Raw genomic sequence first — 22,211 nt, 5'->3', positions numbered from 1 at the left:
CAGTCCTCTTCTTTCTTCTTTATTTCTCTGAATAAGCTGACAAAAAATTAAGGCAAAGAGAATTTGGTAAAAATCCTTTGATTCCTGTCGGAAAAACAAGTTTTATTACACCACCAGCTTTAGATTTCACTGTGATTTATTTGTGAGTTGCACTCCTCATTTTATTTCATTTATTTTCTACATATGTGTATCTTGAAGTAATTACCAGTAACCTCCAAAAGGGTTACAGGAGTTATTCAAGGTTCTGATTTTGGCTGATTTCACTATTCTTTTGTGATGAAGAAGCAGTGCATCAGATTGGGAAGCCAGAGCCATAGAACAGATCTGGGAATGCATTGAGACTAACAGTGGGGGGAGATCTGTACAGCCCCTTACCCCTTCGTGGTAAATCCATTCCTGAAAACATGTTAAGTGAATGCTGTTCCATATAAATCAGTTACCAGAATAAAAATGATGTCCAGACTGAATGAAGTGAATATAATGTTGTAACCAACATCTTGAACAAGGCTTTTTGTGAATCTGAAGAATAGCTACTGATTTAATAAGTAAATCAACAAGTATATTAGGAAGGATAATTCAAAAGAAAATAATCTATTGAGTTATTTGGTCCCATACAAAATGTAATTTTACCACAATTTTGAATATCTTTTGAGCAATGAAACCCATATTTTAAACTAATTCCTTAGCAAAGTTGAGGTGGCAAAAGTAAATTTCAGTCTCAAATCTATTTTGTAGAAATCTTTTTCTCCGAATAAAGTATATCCAAAAAAGCTCTCAATTCATTGTCAGTTTGAGTACAATTTGTGCAATGTCAGAACTTAGCAATTCTGATTTTGTTAACCAGTTTTCTGTCATTCATTTCTCATAATTTATATAATATTATTGATAGAATAATTTGTATATTACCTAATATCTGTGGGTTTTCATATTTAGTACAGTTGTAGCCTTGTGGGATATGATGTCTGAGCTTATCTGACTTCTTTGTAATAAGGCACCAAACTCAATATGTAGTTGATTTCTTCAAATATGAATTACTTACAAAATATGAAAAGTTCCCTGCTTTATGCTTTGGAAGGCTTTCATTTGTTAGTCTACCTGACATGCATTTCTGTATATACTTCATGCAAGTGCCTGTTATGACAGCAAATAAGATTGATCTGATATCTCATTGTAAACTTAAGCCTGTCATACACTTGTTCTGAGAAATGAGAGTGCATATATCTACACTGTCTAAATTTTTCATACCATCATCCATATAGTAATTCATGTCACACTCAAAGCTAAGATCCTTGTCTTCAAGATGTTCAACAGAACTGAAAGGACCTTCAGTATAAAAATTAGAGGGCAACAGGGTCTATGGTCATATTCAGTACAAGTACTATATGCACACTCTTACAATGACAAGGTTGAAGAATTAGACAGATCTTGCTAATACACAAGAAAGAGGAGAAGCAAAGAAAAAAAAAGGAGAGCTAAAGCAAATAGAACAGCATTAAATGGCTATCTAAGGTATGGTGTATAAGTGATGTCTTGTCTGTAAGATTTTTTTGTTAATTTCTCTGCCAAACTCTCATGCCATAGTCATTGGAAATTTTATAAATTTGTGTCTGTCTGTGCAAACACAATGAGTATCATGTATTGACCTATAAGTCCCCTCGCATGTATTTTCAGAATTTAAGAAGTTGAGAGTAGTCAAATAGAAGACCATATGCCAATGTAAACAGGGTAGTTTTCTGTGGATTTAGTGCATTAAAATGGCCAGTTAAAGGTCTAATGAGTCATGCAAAGGAGAGAGCTGGAACATACAGCCAAGGACAGGGGATGATGCTGCACCTGGGGCAACTAGCAGTTAATTTGAGGGAGACTGCTGGGGAACTTCATTTTTTAAGAATTTGGGTTCATTAAGGTTATTCTCTGCCCATCTGTCTCTCTGTTAAAAAAAAAATAAAAAGCAAAGCTTGTTTTAAACTGCTGAAAAAGAAAAGTAGTCAGGAGGCTTTAGTGGTACAAGAATGGAATTCTTAAACTTCTATCATATGTCTTAAAAGGTTTAACAGCACAATCCTTTCACAATGTGTGCTGGACAGTGATTCCCAGTTAAAAACCTCAGTGTTGAGTTAGCAATGGATAATTGAAAATTAATGGGCTGCCAAAGAGCTACAAGCTACAACTAATGCATTTTCTTTACTCCTGTGAAAGGAAAACAGTGAAATGCCTATTCAGTTCAGTGGAAATAGGTCTGGTTCAGTTGGATCCAGAATAATCAACAATAAAAGAGAATTACTGACACCTCACATTCTAAAAACAGATCAGTTTCACTTTGAAATAATACCTAATCTAAGAAAGCTAATGAAGTTCTTTGGAATTTCAGTCTCTGTATTCTATGTACTGTTTTTTACTTAGGAAAGCAGCTCAGTGTGATAACTACATTGTTTTCTATGTATTTTCTCGAAGTTTTGACACTATATTTTAAAAATACACAGAATCTTATTATAAGACAGCAGGTTTGCCAGAATAATGTGAGAGATTATAACAAATGAAAAAGAAAAACAAAATGCCATAAGAGGCTGAGACAGAACAGCCCAGTTTAACTAAGTAAATAATGAGTAAATATTTATGTATTAATATATTCTAAATACATTAAAGTTCATATTTCTATAAATCTATTTATAGATTATAGATCCAAATTTAAAACTAAAGTCCAAACTCAAATAAGTATCATCCATAATCTCATATATAGGGAAATTAGTTAACTGCTTAGTTATCACTGTGAAAGGCATGTGTTGAAACACATTTTAAAGAATTTTCTGAAAGGAGTGGTACTAAAAAAGAAGGTCCATGAAAATTTGTATTGAAAATGTGTTTTTAAAATAATATACACCAATAATTTAAGAGTAACTTTATTTACAGTGTTGTGATTGACACTTAATAAGAAACTTCAGGGAGCTGCATTCCTTTGAACCAAGTCTTTTCCCATGCTTCAGGCTGCCTGGAATGGGGAGTATAGGTTACTTTACAGCTTCAGGAGGATGTAAATAGTATCTCCCCAAACCACAGGGGTGAAGAGGGCTACCTGACTCTGGAGTTTGCTTAAACTGTTGTCATATGCTTTTCAGTGAAATGATTAAAAAAAAAAAGGTTAAGTCTGCATTCACAGTTACAAGGATTTGTTTCGATAGATGTCAGTGGAGCAGACTGATGACTTTGTTCTTAAGGGGAATGAAGGATTAAAAAATTAGATTAGTGTTATCTTGGGCTACTTTAAGTGATTTCATTATATTCTCTGAGAAGGACTCAGAAGGGGTTGGAATATTACAATTACTTTAATTTCTCCTGAGGAAAAAAAATGACTTAATAAATAATAGTGCATATTTTGTGAATAATTACACAGTGATTGTGTTTCTCTTTCTTGTGAAAGATGTAGATACAGTATAGAAGCAGCTGGGTAAGCATTTATAAAATCCCACATCCAGAGGCCTGGTATTTCGTATGCAACCTACTTTTGGCTATAACTGAAGTTTCAATTTATGATTGTTTTGTGACCTGTAAAATACAGTTATTTCTTTTTTTTTTTTCTTGTACGTGTCTGTCATCAAGCTGAAGAGGGCACGGGATGGTAAGACAAAAAGTATATACTGTGTGTGATACCATAACAAAACTTTAAGTAAACAAATTACTAGGTATACTCTTGTACCCCTTATTAATGCAGTTATTTCCTTAATGTTGTTAACTGCTTATATCACCAGGATTTTGTGTTCTGTTTTTCTTTCCCTAAGCGCATGTTTTATGGTGTATTTGGTTTGTTAATATATCTTCTGAAGAGGCACTTTATTAGGAAACTATTTGTAGAAGTTGGCCGGTAAAGATGAAGACTAGAGATTGTTTAGTGTTAGTCAGCAAAGACCTAGCTTAACAAATGGTATTGGCTTTCCTTGTCTGATCTTCTAAGATGCATTAAAAAAAGTGATACATATGTATCAGTGGTGTGATTTATAAAAAAAATCTTAGTTTTATTGCCAATGAGATAATCTTTTGAATGGAAATAAGATAAACCATATAACCACAAATAAGGCTATATGCCTGTTACATTAAACAAGTCATCCACATTCTTCAAATGCTTGGAAACTCCTTGTGTTAGGACAATAGTCTAGTCTGTCACAAAACAAGCCTAAAAATACTTAGTAGAACTATATAGTAAAAGCAGAATATATCCAGAAGAGGCCTCACTTTTCAGCATTCTGGTGTCTCTCACAGACAAAAACATGCATTCTCCAATGCCAACCAAGCCTAGACTTTAAACACCTTTAATGACCTGAACAAAACAATGACAATAAAAACAGTAATATTTTTGAAAAAAGTTTCAAGTGTTCTGATAAATTATGCTGATGAATGAAGTACAGTTGCATTTAAGAAAAGATGGAGCCACTAGTATGGAAAAACCTGATGCTGCTTGGAGCAAAGTATCACTGATTCTTGGAAATATTGTTCTGATATAACAGGTAATGTCCAGTCTCACATTTTTTTCTCATTTTTTGACACAGTGTTATGCACAACATTAAAAAATAATCTCAGAATTGTCTTTGTTTGGGCCTCACTATCACCCAAACATTATAATATGAACCTTACGTTCATGAACAGAGACAAATGCTTTCTTAACTCTACTAGTCATGCTGTTTTCCTTCATCTTGAAATGACTTTATCTCAGACAGGGAAAGTTATCAAGTGGCCATCAATGATGGAGTCCTTCAAATAAGTAGATTATAATGTGCCATAGCCAGAATTGTCAAACATGCAACTTTTTGTCCATTTCTGAATTAGAGTTCTGTTCAGCTGCCACCTTGCATTTGTATTTCACTTATATTCTTATCTCTTGGATAATATATACTGTCCTTTGTAGTTAATATTCAATATGTTGCAGTGCAAGTATGATAACAGAAGAATCAACTTTCTGTGGTCACGATAATTTAGTATTTAAGTAAGAGGAGTTGTGTCCTCTATAAAACATTCCTTTCTAGTGTTAGGAAAGTTACCCAGCTGACTGAATCAAGGAATGGCTAAGATATTTTTCATCTCACCAGAAACCATGATTAATGCCAAGACTAAGTACATGAAGATTGATGCTGTGTACTTCGAGAGTTCTTAAGAGATCTCCTTGTGAAGGCACAAAGATCAATTTGTTTTAGAAAAAAACCCAAGTCAGTAAAGAAGCTGAAGGGGGACAGATCTGGAGCTGTTGTTTTTTGTGAAAGACCTTCTTTTTAAAAATGAGGTCAAATCAGGTGAACAGTAAATTATTCTGTTCTGCAAGTGCACTGAGTTGCACATCTATTAGCTGACCATGTGTCATGTAGTCCCCACTATATCCTTACATTAAACAAGTACAATTTGAACTCTTTAGTCTTTAGAATTCTTGAAATGATACATAAAAATGTTTAACTCCTGAATGTTTTTCTAATGGTAGAGCATTCAAAATATCATTTTAAGGGTAATATGCACTGCTGCTGTATTTCTGCTTTTTACTATAACTTTCAAGGAAGGAGAATACCTTTACAGCATTTATAACTGTGCTAAGTGTGCAGCCATGTAGTAACATCATCTTTGGAGCTATAGCTGGATGTTGTTTTAACAGCTGTTATACTGCATTTCCTGTTCCTGACAGTCATCTTCTCTTCTTCAGCTCTTTCTTTGCTTATTTTGTGAATCATTACTCCTTTATTGGCTTATGACCTGACCAAATATAGAAGGAAGGTGCTAGCCTGGTTACCTGAAGGAAAGCTGCATCTAATGGGAAAATAATTACTTCCTATGGGAAAATAATTACTTAGTATATGTATATTCATGTCTGTGTATACACATGCATATATAAACTTTTGAGACTATATATATATGTATATATACTGCATATAATCAATATATGAATGCATTCAAAGAAGTAGTGGCTATATTGGTAGTGAACAACAGAGGAAACCATTTTTAGCTAGAGAAAAAAAGTTTTCTTCATATAGCATCAAGCTAAAAATAACCTGAAGAACATTGTGATGTCTAATAGCACCACAAGAGTTGGCAGTCACACAGGTGCCATTCACATGTGTGTTGTCTCATAGTCTCTTCTAATTTCTTCATATATGTTACTTAAAGTGAAACAGAGAATGCCTTCCTGTGATTTTACATAATATATGGTGGAGGTGTGTTACTGAGCGTGGATGGAAAGGAAATACATTAAGCACCTTTGTTTTTTCAGTCACTTCTTCCAGGACACAAAGGCAATAAGGCATTGTATTAACCATTGCAGAGAGATACGGTAGTGTTAATTAACAGTCTTTGGACCTTACCCACTGACTGAAGTTACTAGAGTAACAGTAATGCAACTGGAATTCCAGCTGGGAGAGGGCCCAGGATATAGACAGAACCTGGCTGTTCTTCACTGACTTTTGAATCACTTTGCTCAGAAATGGGAGACCAGACACCAGGCAGGAGTTGACCACATTCAGCAATGAATGATTTACAGCATTCTTAAATCCTGCAGGTTAAATAATTAATACAAGATTTTCATATCGATTAACTACTGATACTGTAGAAAGCATGGTAAATTAATTTCCAGGTGGCTAATGAGATTTCACTTATAATTTTGCAGTGTCTTATAGTACTATGAGTCATTATTCCCAATAAAAACAATGTATTATGTTAACCCTGTTTGTGCATAATATTCTTATTATAAAATCTCATAATGGGGATGAATTAACTTGTACTGCAAAGTAGCATGAATACAGTCTTTTCTTACCAACAAGTTCTGGAAGTCTCTGAGGAAAAGAAAGAATTTTTAGTGGCTGGTTGTGTAGTCTGATTATGTGTGAAGATAACTGTAGATTTTTGAAATGTAGGAACACAGTCATTCATAAGGTCAAAACGGAAAGATTAAGTACGCATTCAAAGCTAAACGGTTTCCAATTTGCTTTCTTTTTTAATGTTAATATTCCCAAACATCCTATTATCTCAAGCAATGAATATACATAACAATTGTTTTCTGTAACTGTCCTTAATGGTACTATACGTATCTCCTGTTTGGGACTATACTTGTCAGTTTTTCTTCTGAAACTTTTTTTAATCAAATTTCAAAAAATAACCCATCATGTACAGGACATAGAGCCATTAGGAATATTAAAGGCATAAATTTCACGTAACTGTATTGAAAACTGTACATTTTTTTCAGATCTATTTAAATTTTCAAAATTAACCTTAAAAAGCACCATGTAAAAAGAAGGCAGTCTTTGGAACCTGCTGTGCTTGTTTTCTATGTGGATCAGCATTACATCACCCCAATATGCTAACTCAGTTATACTACAGTGATTATTTGGTTATAGTGATCAAATGATGGCTTGTGGAAGTGATCCATATAAAACAAGTCCACTTTACATACTGTGAAGGTCACTACAGAAAACTCATGGCTTGTAGAAAAGCAGCACAGAGATGCCATCTAGCAGTAACTCTTACAAATATCCTAATATTTAATAGTTTTTTCTTTCAAGATACTGCATTTAAGTGTAGGAGAAAGGAAAGACTAAGTCCTTTCCCTGTAGTTGGTTTCCTGCTGAATAGCTAATCACTCTACTGAAAAGAAAACCTTACTGAAATACATTATCATGAAAAACTATATTTTCTTGTATTTTTTCTATATAAATACAGAACAAAATTAGAATCTAATTAACAGGCATGACTTTTTAATAAGTTTTTTAATATTGATATTCTGCAATTAGCATTAAGAGTATTTAAAAATCAATCAGTAGTGAGCTGTCTTCATTTGTTAAAGAAGAATTTCCAGAGGTAGCCAAGATTCTACATCATGTTTAGCAGAAAAAAATGAAATACAACAGCATGGACAATAAATTACTATAGTAGAAATAAAATCTTAATGTATCAGAAATTTAAGAAAAAACTATACATATTTTTGGTTATATATCTTACCATAAGATGGCGATACTTAAACACTTTACAATCAGTAGATAACCTGGTAAGTTTAACATAGAAGCCCTGTTATAATAAGAGTGCCTGTGCACAGTAGTCTTAGGGTCAGTGATGGCCTGGCACTAAATCAAATATTTTTATTTGTAGGCATTGTTTTAAAGTAATTGATCAGTAAAATAAATTATTATTCAGATATTAATTATCTAGGACATGAATAGGATGCCTGTACTCTGAAATGTCTACTGTGATTTATTTTGATAAGCTGATAAGTTTGTTGGTGTCAAGGAGAGGTAAGAAGTTGTAGGTCTAGTCATGAGCATATTGCACAATTCTTTCTGGAAAAGAAAAAAAAATTAACATCCCCTTGTCTCCTACAACTAATCTCACATGATACCTGTGTTTCACAACCTGCAAGGCAGGAAATTATTATTATGTTTCCATTTAGCATAAAGTAAGATAAATAACTGAACACTACCTCCAATCACACCTTATAGTTATTTGCTAAAGACAACTGTATACATTTTCCATATATCATTTTCTACAGAAATATGAAATCTATTTTTCATACCCTACAAAACTAAATGATTATCTGCCATATGTTATCTTTTTATACACTTAACCTGGTGTAGTATCTTAGCCAAGGATCTGAGTAACCATTTGATCTTGTGTTTTTATTTCTGAAAACTGAACTTAGCTCTGTTAAATAGCAGGCTTTGATTAAGAGCTCTTACTTTTACATAATCTTAAGGACTTTTGAGCTTTCCAGCCCAAGATCCCTTCACAAAGATAAAAGAGTCTGCAACAAACATTTTAATATCCCCTAAAATGTCACATACGGTGATGAATAAAAGGCCATTTTTATGCCCTCAGAACAGTATGCCATAGCAAAAAAGTCTAGAAGCAAAATTTGAAAACGTTAATTTATGCCATTTCATTCCTGCTTTTCAGTTCTGGATGGTAAGAGACACATAAAATAGTTTCTTCCCACTGTTGTTTTGGGACATATCTCTGACACCTGAACTAAAAGGAAATGCTGCCAGCTGAAGCTCATTTGTTTCATTAGTGGTTTTACTCTTCTGTGAATAGACAAGGTGATACAAATTTTGCTCTTCCTGCTTTCAGGCAGTCTCTTTGACTTTAATAGATCTGACTAAGGTAACTTAAGTTAGAAAAAAAAAAAAATCAAGAAAAATGAGTGTGTGGAAACCCATAATTATAATGTGACCATGTGCTGCTATACACACAGATGTAGAACTCCTGTGCATTGTCTCATGAGTCTCTTATAGCAATAGCTGATACTTTTAAATAGCTCCTATATAATAACATAGTGATATAATTCATTATTCAACTAATGTTATTAGTCCTGTATCACCTCCTGCTTTTTTAAGTTGTCATTGTATCTTGCAGATTAAAGAGCAGTCAAAGTACTGCAGCTGTAAATCAGATTTCCACTGAATTGTAAGTTTTATCCTGATATTTTTGAAGAGGAACATCCTTTCCATATTGTTGGAAACGCAGTAGTTTTTTTATATAGGATTAATTTATGTGATTAATTCCTCTATTTAAAAAGAAAAAACTGTCAGAAGAGCTGATCATTGCTTCCTCTGGTTGTCTGGTACTTAAATGGTATAATTAAAATGACATTCACCAACACACAATATAAATTGTGGCAACATGCTATAGACTACTGGTAGTAATGGACTGATATACTATAAAAATATTTTCTCTCCTATTACCTTTTTATAATGCTGACAGTCACGAGATTGCATGACACATAAAAAGATGAATGAGACAAGTTCTAAGTTTATGCTGCACAACAGACATATCTGCAGGCCTAGTGGTTTTTAGTCATCATTGCTATTAACTGGTATAGGGCATGTCTGATTTTCAATGATTTAATCTAAAATCACTCTCACAAGGCAGGTTGCATGACTGAAGAAATATTGTTTACTTTTATGTTGCCGTTATTTCAAAATCAGATTTGATCTTTTGGCAATCTGAATGCATTTCAAAGTAATGAAACTGCCGTAGCCTGGAGCACAGCTATCGTACTAAAATCAGTGCCTTCCCATGACACCTCAGGTTCCACTCCAAACACATGTATTTTGACTCGGAGGCTGCCGATCCCCGCTTCCAGTGCTAGCTGCTTCGCTGAACTGGTGCAGTCACTGAGCGCTATAAATACCCCTTTGCCTTGAGTTCAAAGAAATCTCTGCTCATTTCAGTCAGAACTGGACAGCTATCCGAGTTCAACGGCTAATTATCCCCATAGTGATTTACCGCCAACAGTTGCAGCGGTTCCGTTATCCACCTCCTTTTATATGCAACTGATAAAGACAATTTGTGTGTGGTGGTGTGAGGGGAGCGCGGGGGTGATGTGTGCGGCGAGGTGTGCGGCAGCACGGGAGCGGTGGTGTGGGGGGGTGATGCGTGTGGGGATGTGCATGGCCGTGGGGGGTGGTATGTGAGGGGCTGTGCAGTGGTGTGTGCGGCTGCTGTGTGCGGCAGGGCGGGGGGTGCAGTGTGCGGTGGGGTGCGCGGTGTAGGGGAGTGCTGTGTGCGGTGGTGTGGGGGGTGCAGTGTGGGGCGGGGTGCGCGGCGGCGTGTGTGATGGTATGGGGGTGCAGCATGCGGCGGGGTGTGCTGCGCTGGCGGGGTGCACTATGCGGCACGGTGTGCGGCGGCGTGGGGGTGCGATAGCGTGGGGGTGCGGTGTGCGGCGGGGTGTGCGGCAGTGTCGGGGGTGCGCGGCGGCCGCCGCCGCCGGGCTCTGCGCGCCGCCCGAGGGGCCGCCGCTGCCGCCGCCGCCGCCGGGCTCGCTGCTGCCGCTGCCGCCGCCGCCGGGCTCGCTGACCGGTTACACAGCACGCCCTCCCCCGCCTTAAACAATGGAGACGGGGAATGGGGACGGCTAGTGCCGTCTCCGCTACAAACTCCAGCCTCGCCGGGCGGGCGAGCAAAGGACGCGCAGCCGCCCGCGAGAGCCGCGGCGCCCGCCCCGCGGCGCCCCTGCGCCCTGCTCGGCCGCTGCGAGGCTCGGAGCGCTCGTCCTCCGCGGGGAGCAGCGCGGGCGCGGGGAGCAGCGCGGCGGCGGCCACGCAGAGCGCGCCCGGCCGTCTCCTACCTTGGACGGATCGAGCCCGGCCAGCAAGGACAGCAGCAGGAGGTGGAGGACGTTGGCGGGCGCCCGCATGGTGATGCCGGGCTGCCTCCCCGCGCTGCTCCTCCCGGTCATTCACTCCGCTCCCCCTGCAGACACCGCTCCGGCTCCGGCACCTGCACGTTCTGCCCGCCCGCCCGCCGGAGTCGGAGCCCGAGTGGAGGCAGCGGCAGCCGCCCGGGGGCCGCTCATTCCGCGGGCAGCCTCGGCGCGGGGAGGGCGGACGGCGCTGCCGGAGCGGCTCCGCTGCCCCGTCCCACCCCGCCCCTCCCCCCGCCCCCGGCCAGCCCACCCCAAAAGTTTGAGCCCGAGAGGCGGCGGCGGGCGCGCGGCTGGTCGCGTGCGGGCGGCGGATGTGACATCACCGCTGCCGCGAGGAGCCGCGGACCGTTAGCGGCACCCGTTAGCGGCGCGCGGCCGTTGCCGCCTCGGGGCCGGACGGGCGGCCGGGCAGGCAGGCAGGCAGGCAGGCAGGCAGGCAGGCGTAGCTGCTGGGGAGCTCCAGGAGCCGCAGGCGGAGGAGAGGCACGACAGGGGCTGCTAAAGTGCACGGGGTCCTGTCAGAGGGCGACTCCCCGTACCCCTTTACGCAAACTTTGCGTTATTTTCCCTCCCGGCGGTGCCTGCCAGTGGCACTTTCCTTTGTGGAGAGCACTGCGCAGACAGGCGCGGCTCTCCCGTTGCTTACAGGAGAGTAGGTGCGGGTCTCCCTGAAAATCTCTCCCTGGTGTACCCGGGCCAGGTACTGCGGAGGGGCAAGGGTGGGCCGTTTTGGGGAGCTGCGGGGGGCGCCGCAGCGGAGAGGAGCAGCCAGAGGAGAGGGGTTTTGTTTGGGGCTCCTGCTCTTTCCCCACACGGCCTGTCGCTCCCCCACCTAGAAGGTCAATCACAGCTTGGCTGAGCCCTGATGGGAGGAGGGGGGTGGCAGAAGCCACCCCTCTGTCCTTGTGGACCAGCATGGGACAGTCGTGTCTCTTTCCTTTGTCTGGAAAGTTATGGGGGAAGGGCCTGTGTAGGCAAGGGTCTGTGGAGCTCGTGGGCCCGGGAGTCCCTAGGTAGTCCTCCCAGGGGCATGGTACGTTTCATGTATATGCAATGTAAGAATTCCTTTTCTCTTCTTCAACCACTGTAATTATAGTAGGCCAGTACTGTTTTGCCAGCCAAGGCTCTAGGCCAGCTCCTGTCTGCCTAAATGGCAGCTTGTGGTCACCCTTTAAGGGCTACAGATGGGGAAATACAGGCAGGGATGTGTTTTGGCTTTCCTCAGGGCTGTACACTCAGCCCACAGCTGAGCATGGCCCAAATGTAAATCACACTCACCACAGCACTATCCTGTTAGCACTGGGAAAGTACATTCAAATTTTAATTGTTTTCCCTCTCATGACCCAAACTATGGTCAGGTTAGTCTTAGGTTTGATGTTTTACCAGTTCTCAAATAGATTGGGACATACCTGTGCTGGAGGTGGAAAGTAACTGACCTTTAGCTCAGTTTCACCTATAGGTAGGTTTCCCCTATAGTGGCTTCTAAAGGTCTGAATGGAGATACAGTGCTAATCGTAGCACTTTACTTCACATCTGTAGTAATTATTACAGCAAAATCTCATGCCCATGGTCTTGGTACTTTACAGTTCTTTGTTTTCTTAAGGGTTTATGTTCTACGACTATTGCTGATGTTGATTGTTTTTAAATGCTTGTTCAGTGAGATCATTTTAAATTTTTGAAAATCTAATCTATAGTTTGGTTAGAGAATTAGAGCCCAGCTGATACCAGAAAAAGTGAATCTCCCTGCCTACTTTGTCCTAAATAGTTGAGGACCAAGAAGCATTTCTTCATTCCATCCTCACAGTTCTTTCCCATAGTTGCAATTCTAGAGATGCCATCTTGAACCTAGCACCATTTGCTGTTATGTTTAAAAGAGCTCCAGTACCTGTAGGCTGTGTAAGAATTACTAGCTTTTATTAAAACTTACACAGAATTCCTAGTATTCAGTGGTAGTTTAGGGGACTGGCATATTTTTACTTGTGGCTGACAGTGGGGCTGATAGGGAATAAAGAGCAGTAGAGTTTCCTATTTGTACATGTACCCATTTCATATTTTTCTATTACAGTATGATATAGCTTAAATTATTCTGTTTCTGCATCCTATTTATTTTTAGCACCTGACAGTGCAGTGTGCACCTTAGTATCTTTTTTGGATCGAAACTACAACCCAGCTTTCTTTTTGCTTTTCACCATTCTCTTTTGTCCTAACTCTCATTTGCCCAATTTCAAACAACTAGAGTGAAGAGATTGTGGTTCAGTTCTGCTTCAGTCTTAGTGGTTGTGCTTAAGTTCTAGTGGAGAACATGGAATTTGGTGCCTCCTTTTATGAGAGGTTGCCTCAGTTTCATGTATAGACTACAGGGAAAATGACAGCCTACTTTAACAATGGTTGGCACTGAAGCCACAGGTTATGAAAGGTGGATGTTTTGACTGAGCACAACATTTTAGTTTTATGATCATTTCTTTTAAAGGGAAGTAAATAACCCCAAACACTTATCCTGTTTCACACTTTATTCCCTTCTTGAATTTCTTAGTAATCCTTTCTACTAGTTTTCTCCGCCAAGCTACTTCATACTGTCCTGAATTAAGAAGCAAACATGCTGGCCATCTAATCCTTGCCATTTACAGACTGGAAAGGAGGAGGATAGGATATCGTGGCTATATGCCTGGAAGCTGTGGGGATAGTTTTTAGTGCACGGAAGGAAAAGACCTTTCTCACTGCTCGCAGCCCTCCTTCCAAGTAGTGTCTCAGGTTACACAGGCCAGTTGGGATATGAGTGAGAACCTCATGGACTGGACCTGAAGCTAAACCTCATTTCCTTACTGAAAGGGAAGGAAGAGGAGTAAAAAGAAACAACAGGCAGACAATCAGACAGCCAGAGATAGGCCAACTGGATTACCTTTATCCCCTCTTTAAGGACTTGCTGAAGGCTGCTTTTTCATCTTCCTGTGAAAGGAAAGAAAGAAATCACTGCAACCTGGGGACTGAGCTCCTGTGTGCATGCAGTAGGAACAGTAAGTAGGTAGAGGATTATTTGGCTGCATCCATTGTTTTGGTTTGATTTAGTTTTATAAGTTGTAGTTATAGGAGGTGAAGTAAAGAGAAGCTCCCCTTGTATCAGGATTAGATCAGAGGGGAGTGAAAGGAATCTGATCTGGGGAAATTAATAAGCCGAGCTAGTCATTCTGTCATGAGGTGTAAATGAATTCTTCAACTTTGCATGGTAAAATATATTAGCTTTACAGTTGGCACTTTTTTTCTGTCTTGACTAGATGTGAAGTTCTCTGGGGTCTCCATTTTTTCTGTGTACTTTTTCAGGACCCAGCACAGAGGGACCCACAGCAGTCTTGGATTTTTAGGTGCCATCTAATCTTAAAAAAGAAAAAAAAAAGGGTCAAAAATATCTATATAAAGGGAACAAAATTTCATTGTAAAACATAAAACAAAAATGCAAAGTATTAATCACCTAGAGCCCTCTCATACCTGCATCTGGCTTGCCAACTACTGGCAGTGGGCAGAACTGTCAGCATACTTTCCATTACTCTGAGCGCTGTGTAGGAGAGACTGTGCATAACAATAAGTATTTGATTGAGGCACAAGTTGTCATGGTTTTCTTACAGTGTTTTAGATAGAACATATGAATGAACGCTTAAGCCTGGGACGGTATCTTGGTTGAGCATACATTAGTTTTCTAACCTGATGCCTCCATCTCCAAGTCTACAAGTCTGATGTCTTTTGTCTTCAAGAGTTAAGACCATTGTTGAAAGACAAATGGAACAGAAACTTTTCTGTTCGCCTCCTGTCTGAAAAGATGGCATATCATTGGCATAATGTTCCTAGATCAAGGATGCCAATTTTTCCTATAGTTGTTTATTATATTTTTGAATTCTGAATTTCTCTCAGGATAAAACTAACCAGGTTTTCTTTTGGAGTGAAATAAAATTTATGTTTTATGGTGACATTAAAAATACTTTGACAGATTAATGAAAAACACAAGCCATGACTTAGGAAAGACCCCTTTCAGTCAACATTATCTTTTACAAAGATCAATCATCCATTTCCATAGAAGGTACATCTAGAGAGCGTGGTTTCTTATACCCACCCCACCCCCCCAAAAAAAAAGGAATTTATGAATGGACTTTCACTGAATTTCTAGGTTCTACAATGGAAAGAAAATTCCCCTGATACAGACTCAGTGATGAATTTTCTTTTACAGAGTATACAGAAGGGAAATCAATTTAGTTAATTTTTTCTGTAGAAAAAGCGTGAAAGGTGTATTCTCTATGGAATAAAGATAAGAGCATATCAAAAGGGACAGCTGCATATATTAGTATGGGTTTAATAATAACTAAAGTAACCAGTACCAAAGCACTGAAAATCTGAGATTCTCCAAAGGGGAAAAAAAATGGCTAGTGTTTTCAATAGAAAAACCTTATTAAAAAAAAAAGTAGATTATAAAACCACAAAGGCAGGTATAAGGGTATTTGTTTAGGATCATTTTTAGAGTGCCTCAGTGATTGGTTCTCTTATTTTCTTTTGTACTTCATCTTCCCTTTTCTCTCTGTCCTTTCTTCAGTCCATCATAGATAAAATTGGCAAAATTCATGAACTATAAGCACATAATGCAAACTTTTTTAAGAGTCTCTGCAGAGCTGTATGTTTGTTTGCTTCCTTGTGCTGCTTGGAATATCTGTCTTTGAAATCACTAAAATATTGAATAGTACAAGTTAAAAATAAAACAAATAGTTCCCCTTTTCCATGAAAAAAGTGAGACTTCAGATCTCCTGAACTGCACAGATACATTCACCTGTTTTAAAGCTAATCATTTGTTTGATATATACAAAGGCACAAAATGTGTTTTAAAAGGGCATGGCATAAGGATCACGTGAGGTGACCCAATTCTGTTCCCCTTGATTTTAACATTCCGTTAAGGGGAAGGAGAAAATATATAATGGACCTCTACCCTCTAGCAACCTGACGAGACAACTCTCTGAAGAGTAGTGAGAATCACTAGCAATTAGTACCTGAAATAATTGGGTTTTTAAAATATATCTGAAAAAATAAATGAAATTCAAGTGAATTTGAGAAGTTTTTATTTCTGCTGTGTATGCCAAAATGGCAAGAAAATGCCTGATTCTACAGATCTTTTTTCTTTACCAAAGCTTTTCAGCATATCCTTAAAACCTGTGAAGATCTATCTGAATTACATTTCTTCTTGAATTCTCTGCAGGGAGATGGTTGCAGTCAGGGTAATATACTCAGTTATGAGAGGAAAGAAAAGAGATATTAAAAACTTCCCTGCAGACCTCAGTGACAGAGTATTAGCAGTATGGTGGCAAGCTAAATACAGCCTGTCTAGCTGTAGTGGAGGATATGCTCAGCATGTGGCTAAAGTTATAGTAATGTCTTTTTGCCACCATATTGCAAGGCTTATTACTAGCAGTTGGAATAAAGACAGGTGCTTGTTCACTTGGGTACACTGGAAACTGAAATTGATAAATTGGATATAGATATTGAATTCTATATAAATAAGTTCCAAGTTCTGCAATCTCAGTTTGATGGCTCCAAAGTACTGATGGGAGTTTTGATAAAAGACAGTGCACAAATGCATCAGTAGAACAACACCCTTAAAATTATTTATACCAGGCCACATCTCAAAACTGTGATTTTAATTGCAGTACTATCAGAGGTTCTTTTAAACAAGAAAATATTTCTTAAAATCCATTCTACACTCACACTGAGTATTTCATGAGTGTTGAATTTTCCACTAAGTCTCTAGTTATAAAGGTGGTCTATATTTGGACTATAGACTTCTAGGCTTTCTTCATATTTATGATAAGTATGAAATGTTTGGGGAATTGGGAAGGCAGAGGTTAAATACTAACCCTGTTGACTTTAATGGAGCTGAAATATCCTTGGAGAAATTAAATATGTCTTTCATCACAGATGAGACTTTTTGATATTTCTGTGAGATTAAAGAGAGAAAAAGATAAAAACAAAATTAAATAGTCAATGATACTGAAGCTAAACTTTTCTGGTAGGAAGATGTTATATGTGACTATACTTGTAAGAAACATGAAGGAAACATTGCTTAAAAATGTAGTAAAATCAGATGAACAGAAAAACCATCAGTAAAATACTAATTCATTCAATTTGTTCAGAGAAGAGTATGTATGTATTACATAATATATAGAGATATTGGAGATATGGGACAATATTCAGAACTAGTGTAAATTATTAGATTTGCCTATATTTGGAAAGATTTTGCCATCGTATTCAAATATGACTTACATTCATCAGTCATGTAAGAAGAGTCATCTTTTTTGGAATCTGTCAATGCCACAACCTTGCTTCCTAATCCACATTACTATATTAGTTACTTATAATATTGAAAAGAGATTTTAGAAGCATATGTTATCACTGTAGCTGTCCTAGTGACAATTGTACTAAATAGAAGAGTACACTTTGGAAATCCTGCAGTCCTGGCAAAATGTATTTTGTGTTTCTGTGCAATATGAAAATAAGTAAATTGGAAGGTCATTAAAAAATAATAAAGATCAGTCTAGCTGCTGATGTTTCTCCTACTACCCACTCTCTCAAAATGTTCACAAAATGATTTTGAGTCTTTTAAATTTTTTTTATTTTTTGTTTTTCGAGAACTTTTCTGTGACAAATACTTTCCTTTGTATATGTCTCAATAAGAGTGCACAAATAGTTAAAATTCAAGTTTCTGAAGAAATGTGGTACTGATGTTATTTCCCAAGGAGATAACTGTCAGTTGAATGTCAATATTAAGTGTACTGTAGAGTGCAAGTAGCTGTAAATCAGCATAATTGTTATTGGGTTCTATGAATATACAAAGTTGCACAAGACAGATATACAAAAGTATTTAGGTACTGGGTGAAGTAGATAGGTTTTTTACAGAAACTGTGTCAGTTAGGCACCTCTTTTAGATCTTTAACTGATCTGCATTTAGAACTGACTTTTGTTGAATTTTCAGTTTGATCTTAATTTTAATTTGTGAAGAAACTGTCCTAGTAAAGTATTCCCAGATATTTAAAATTCAGATGAAGTACAAAAAGGACTTGTTGGTTACATGTGACTTTTATCATTTTAAATATCCTAGAACTTGAAGACAATCTTAAGGATTAAGATTTCTTTTAAGAGAGATCATAAGGAAGGCAAATGTATTCTTTATGGGCTCTTGTAGATGTTCTTAAAATTGCATGCATACAGAAAATAAGTGAAACCTAGAGAACTAAGGGTGAAATGTGTTTTATTTCCAGATTCTAGTGCAGATAGTAAAATCTAGTCAGTTATTTAATAGAAATTTGGTTTGGATGACAGATCTTGAAAATAAATATGGTACAGTTACTCAATATGAATATGAATAATATCATTTTTAAACACTAAAATATTCAGTTGCCATTGTTTAAAATTGAACATTACCTCTTAAAAGACATAACTTGCAACCTGTCAAGTCACAGTTAAAGTTGAGCTAAGTAGCTGATGATCTGAAAATTAATTTCCCAGCTAAGGCCTAGAAATCTGAAGAATGTTTTAATATTAAATATTTCTTCTAGTTCAGAATAGAAAGTACTTTGCAAATACATACTGCCCAGAATAGCAAATTCAGGGCTGTATCACATAAGATGACATATTTGTGAATGTATTTCAATAGTAATTTTTATTCTCCAAGCCTTTATATGCAAGCAAAACTCAACCGTGACTCATAACATATATATGGATATTTATTGACCTCAGTGCCTTAGTAAAAAGACTGCTTGCAATATTCCTGTATAACAGCATGATGTGTCTTTGTGGGAAGCGAAAGGACCTGAGTATCCCCAACTGTTGATTGTTGGGAAGTTCCTGGGACTCAGCATCCCACAGGACTGGCTCTCAAAATAATAATAGTAATAAGAAGGACTCACTCATAGAAGTTCAATTGCAGTACCAATCTCCATCATAATCATTTAAGGGCACAAGTCCTTAAAAGAAAGATTAGGTCATGAATATAAACTATGGTGCAAACATTCTGATGAATTTTCTGTTCTGTTCAATTCTGATGTTGTGTGTGTTACCTTCATAACCGAATTTATTCCCCAAACAGAGTAATCAGTGTATGTCGTAGCTCTGTTTCCAGTGAAAAAAATACTGCTAGACTGGAGAAAGAAAAGTTTGCACAGGACTTGCTGCAAAAACAAATGAGCTTAAGAGGAGTGTGTTTTCTGTAACACAGTAGTTCATCACATTAGTTTTAAATGTTTCAGTTTTAAAGAGCATATAATAGCATGGTGCTATATGTGGTTCTACTGCAGTGTTTGTGGTTCCGTCTCATGTAGCCAGAGAGTATGTTTGTTACAAGCTGAAGACACATGCTATGTTAATTATATGTCTATGTCATGATAATTTTTTGTTAGCTGGCACACATTTGATATTTTAGTTCTATCTGGATGCTAGTATATAACTAATCTGAAAAAAGTCATCCAAGCTCATGCTTACTGGCATGCCCCTGGTGCTTCTGTAGCATTCATTAGATTTTGAATACTGATGTAGGATCATGGTTGTGAAAGGTAAGCATCAGTATTCTCTCTGAAATCAGTTTAAGTAGGGAGACAGCTTTTTAAAGATGAATGTTAGGAAGAGAAGGATGAGCAGTACTTAAAACAGGTCTTACATGTGCATTTGTTAAGTTCTAATGGAAGTCTTTTTTAAAGCAACTTGTTGTGTCTTGGCAATTATCAAATGGAGTCAGTTTTTCATAATCTGTGAGGAGATTGTCTAGTTATACAGTAATTACCATGAAGAAACCTCCAAATTGGCTCCGTGTAATCTGGAAGCAGTAGAGGTGTGCTCACTAAGAGCTACGCTGGGTAGACTTAACAGCTCAGCAAATTCTGCTTTCCACAATATGCAATGTCATTTGTTTTTATTTTCTCATTAGAATATAAAAATATAGCTGCTGTGTGGGCCACATTATCACTTTTTTGTCATAGAAATATTCCATTTGTCCGGTATTATTCCAAATGCTTGAGAGTTGGTTCTGTGTGTATTTTGATTTTAGTCCTGTCCTGTTGCACAGCAGCAACAAAGGGACAAATGAAATGATTCTGTGCATTCCAATTCCACTCATTCATAGCTTTGGCTGTGAAACTTGGTCAAAGTAAACATAGTACCTCTTATTTAGAGAAAATTCATAGAGATTTTCTTCAATTTGCTGTAGGTATCAGCCCATTTTTAAGTTCTAGAGAGAATAGCTAATTATATCATTCATGTTAAGAGAGAGTACTGTGCTCTGAAGCAAAGGTCTCATTTTCCCTTATACTGTAGTTTACATGCAAGTAATTTTGTTAGTATGTTTGAAAGGTATTGCTGGTTTACAGCTGGTGTATCTGAAAAGTGAATCAGACCTATAATATCTGATATTCAGAAAGTGTAGAAGCTATGAATACATCATGTTCCAAGATATAAGGAGAATCTTTTCCATCATTAGGACAGTAAAGCGGTAGAACAGGTTGCCCAGGAAAATCATGCAGTCTCCATCCGTGGAGGTTTTCAATACCAGATTGAAAACCTCTGACTAACCTGGTCTGACTAACATAGTCTGACTTCATAGCTGTCCTGGCTTTGATCAGGAGGTTTGACTGTAGTCCAACCTCTTGAGGTCCCTTCCAGCCTGAATTACCCTATAATCCTGTATCGAGCAAACTGCAAAATGTGAAAGCAATGATGATCTTCACAACTGGTTTGGCTTTTTTACTGAGTGTGGAACCTGGAGCCAGTTATGTTATCCCTTCACATTTGTGAGAAAAGCCAGGCACTATATTTCTCATTAGTATGTATTTCAAAATTTTGGACAAATTTGATGTATATTGTTATTTACAGGAGCAGTAGTGTAGAAATTACTCAGTTTTCTAATTTGATGTGGTTTTACTGAAAATTGAAAAGAAAAAAATGTATAGGGTTTTGGTGAGCTTCCCCCTTTTTCAGGAGATAGAGGTGGTCTTTGTAAAAACAATGTCAAGCTTTTTCATAATTAATTAAAAAAAAAGTCACTCCTCTGTCCTGGCCCCTGACCAGCATGTTACAGTAACTTCAGATTATACAGTATTGCCACTTTTTTATCTTAAGCCTGGGGAGAGTTCTTTAAGTCAGGGAAACACTGAGGGTTGTCCGTGAAATATGAGCAGATACCTAGACAGTTAACATACATGCTGCTATCTGCTGAATATGTTAGCAAGGGATTTGTACTCCTCTCTGAAAGAAAAGCTGTGTACAGCCTTCAAGAAATATGCTGCCGATCACCTCATTCATATCCTATCTCATAAGCCAAGTAAACACCTTGCTGTAGTTCTGTGAGAGAATTTGTAGAATCTTAGGTTTGCTTGACCCACAGATTTAAGATCAAAAAGGGCACTTTCTTAAAGACTCTACTGAAGCTTTGGCTTTGAGCCTGCTTGACGGCTGGAGCTAAAGTATATTCAACAAGATCTTTAGAGTTATGTGAACATTCACACAGTGCAGACATGAGCAAAGGAATTCATAGTTTATGTACTTTAAGCTGCCATGACATATTGACTAGCAAAGTAATTAATTTGTCAGTGTCTTTAAGAACAATCATACTGGAAGCTTTCTGTGTGTTATTGTAGCTAATCGTCTTTACCCAGACGAGGCACTGTCACAGCAGGTAGGAATTAATTGTGGAATTATATCGCTTCATTCCTAGTATACAACAGCATTGGAAGAAGGGCATATAAACCCACTAGAGTGCAATGCAAGACCCCAGCATTGGAAATATTAAAGCATGGGTTTCACATTTCCACATGGGCATATCTGAGCGCTACCAGGATCAGGGCCTGGGTCTGCAAGGTGGTGCAAAAAAACTATGCCATGATCAAGCAGCTGTTTGTGTGTGTCTTTTCAGTAGGACTTGTGTCCTTTGATTTAGACCAGTTTTTGAATACTGCCAGATCAAGTGTGGTGTAGTTGTCATATTATCAAACCCTTGAAGAAGAGCAATGAAGGCATATGTTAACCGTGTAAG

The 22,211-nt window shown here is 38.2% G+C and overlaps 1 protein-coding gene and 1 long non-coding RNA gene across 2 annotated transcripts in view; one reads left to right on the top strand and one right to left on the bottom strand.

The window, feature by feature from the left end:
• OLFM3 (olfactomedin 3) overlaps positions 1-11,348 on the bottom strand; it is a 76,069-nt gene extending 64,721 nt beyond the window's left edge. The window contains exon 1 of the mRNA XM_067300447.1: positions 11,087-11,348. Within this exon, the coding sequence (XP_067156548.1) occupies positions 11,087-11,197 (111 nt within the window). The 5' untranslated portion in view covers positions 11,198-11,348. The remainder of the gene's footprint in view (positions 1-11,086) is intronic.
• LOC136992530 (uncharacterized) overlaps positions 1-22,211 on the top strand; it is a 144,560-nt gene that overhangs the window by 71,945 nt on the left and 50,404 nt on the right. The gene's annotated exons all lie outside the window — the stretch shown is intronic.

This window comes from Apteryx mantelli, chromosome 8, assembly GCF_036417845.1.
Source record: "Apteryx mantelli isolate bAptMan1 chromosome 8, bAptMan1.hap1, whole genome shotgun sequence".
Lineage (NCBI taxonomy): Eukaryota > Metazoa > Chordata > Aves > Apterygiformes > Apterygidae > Apteryx > Apteryx mantelli.
This window is presented reverse-complemented; position numbering and strand designations above follow the sequence as displayed.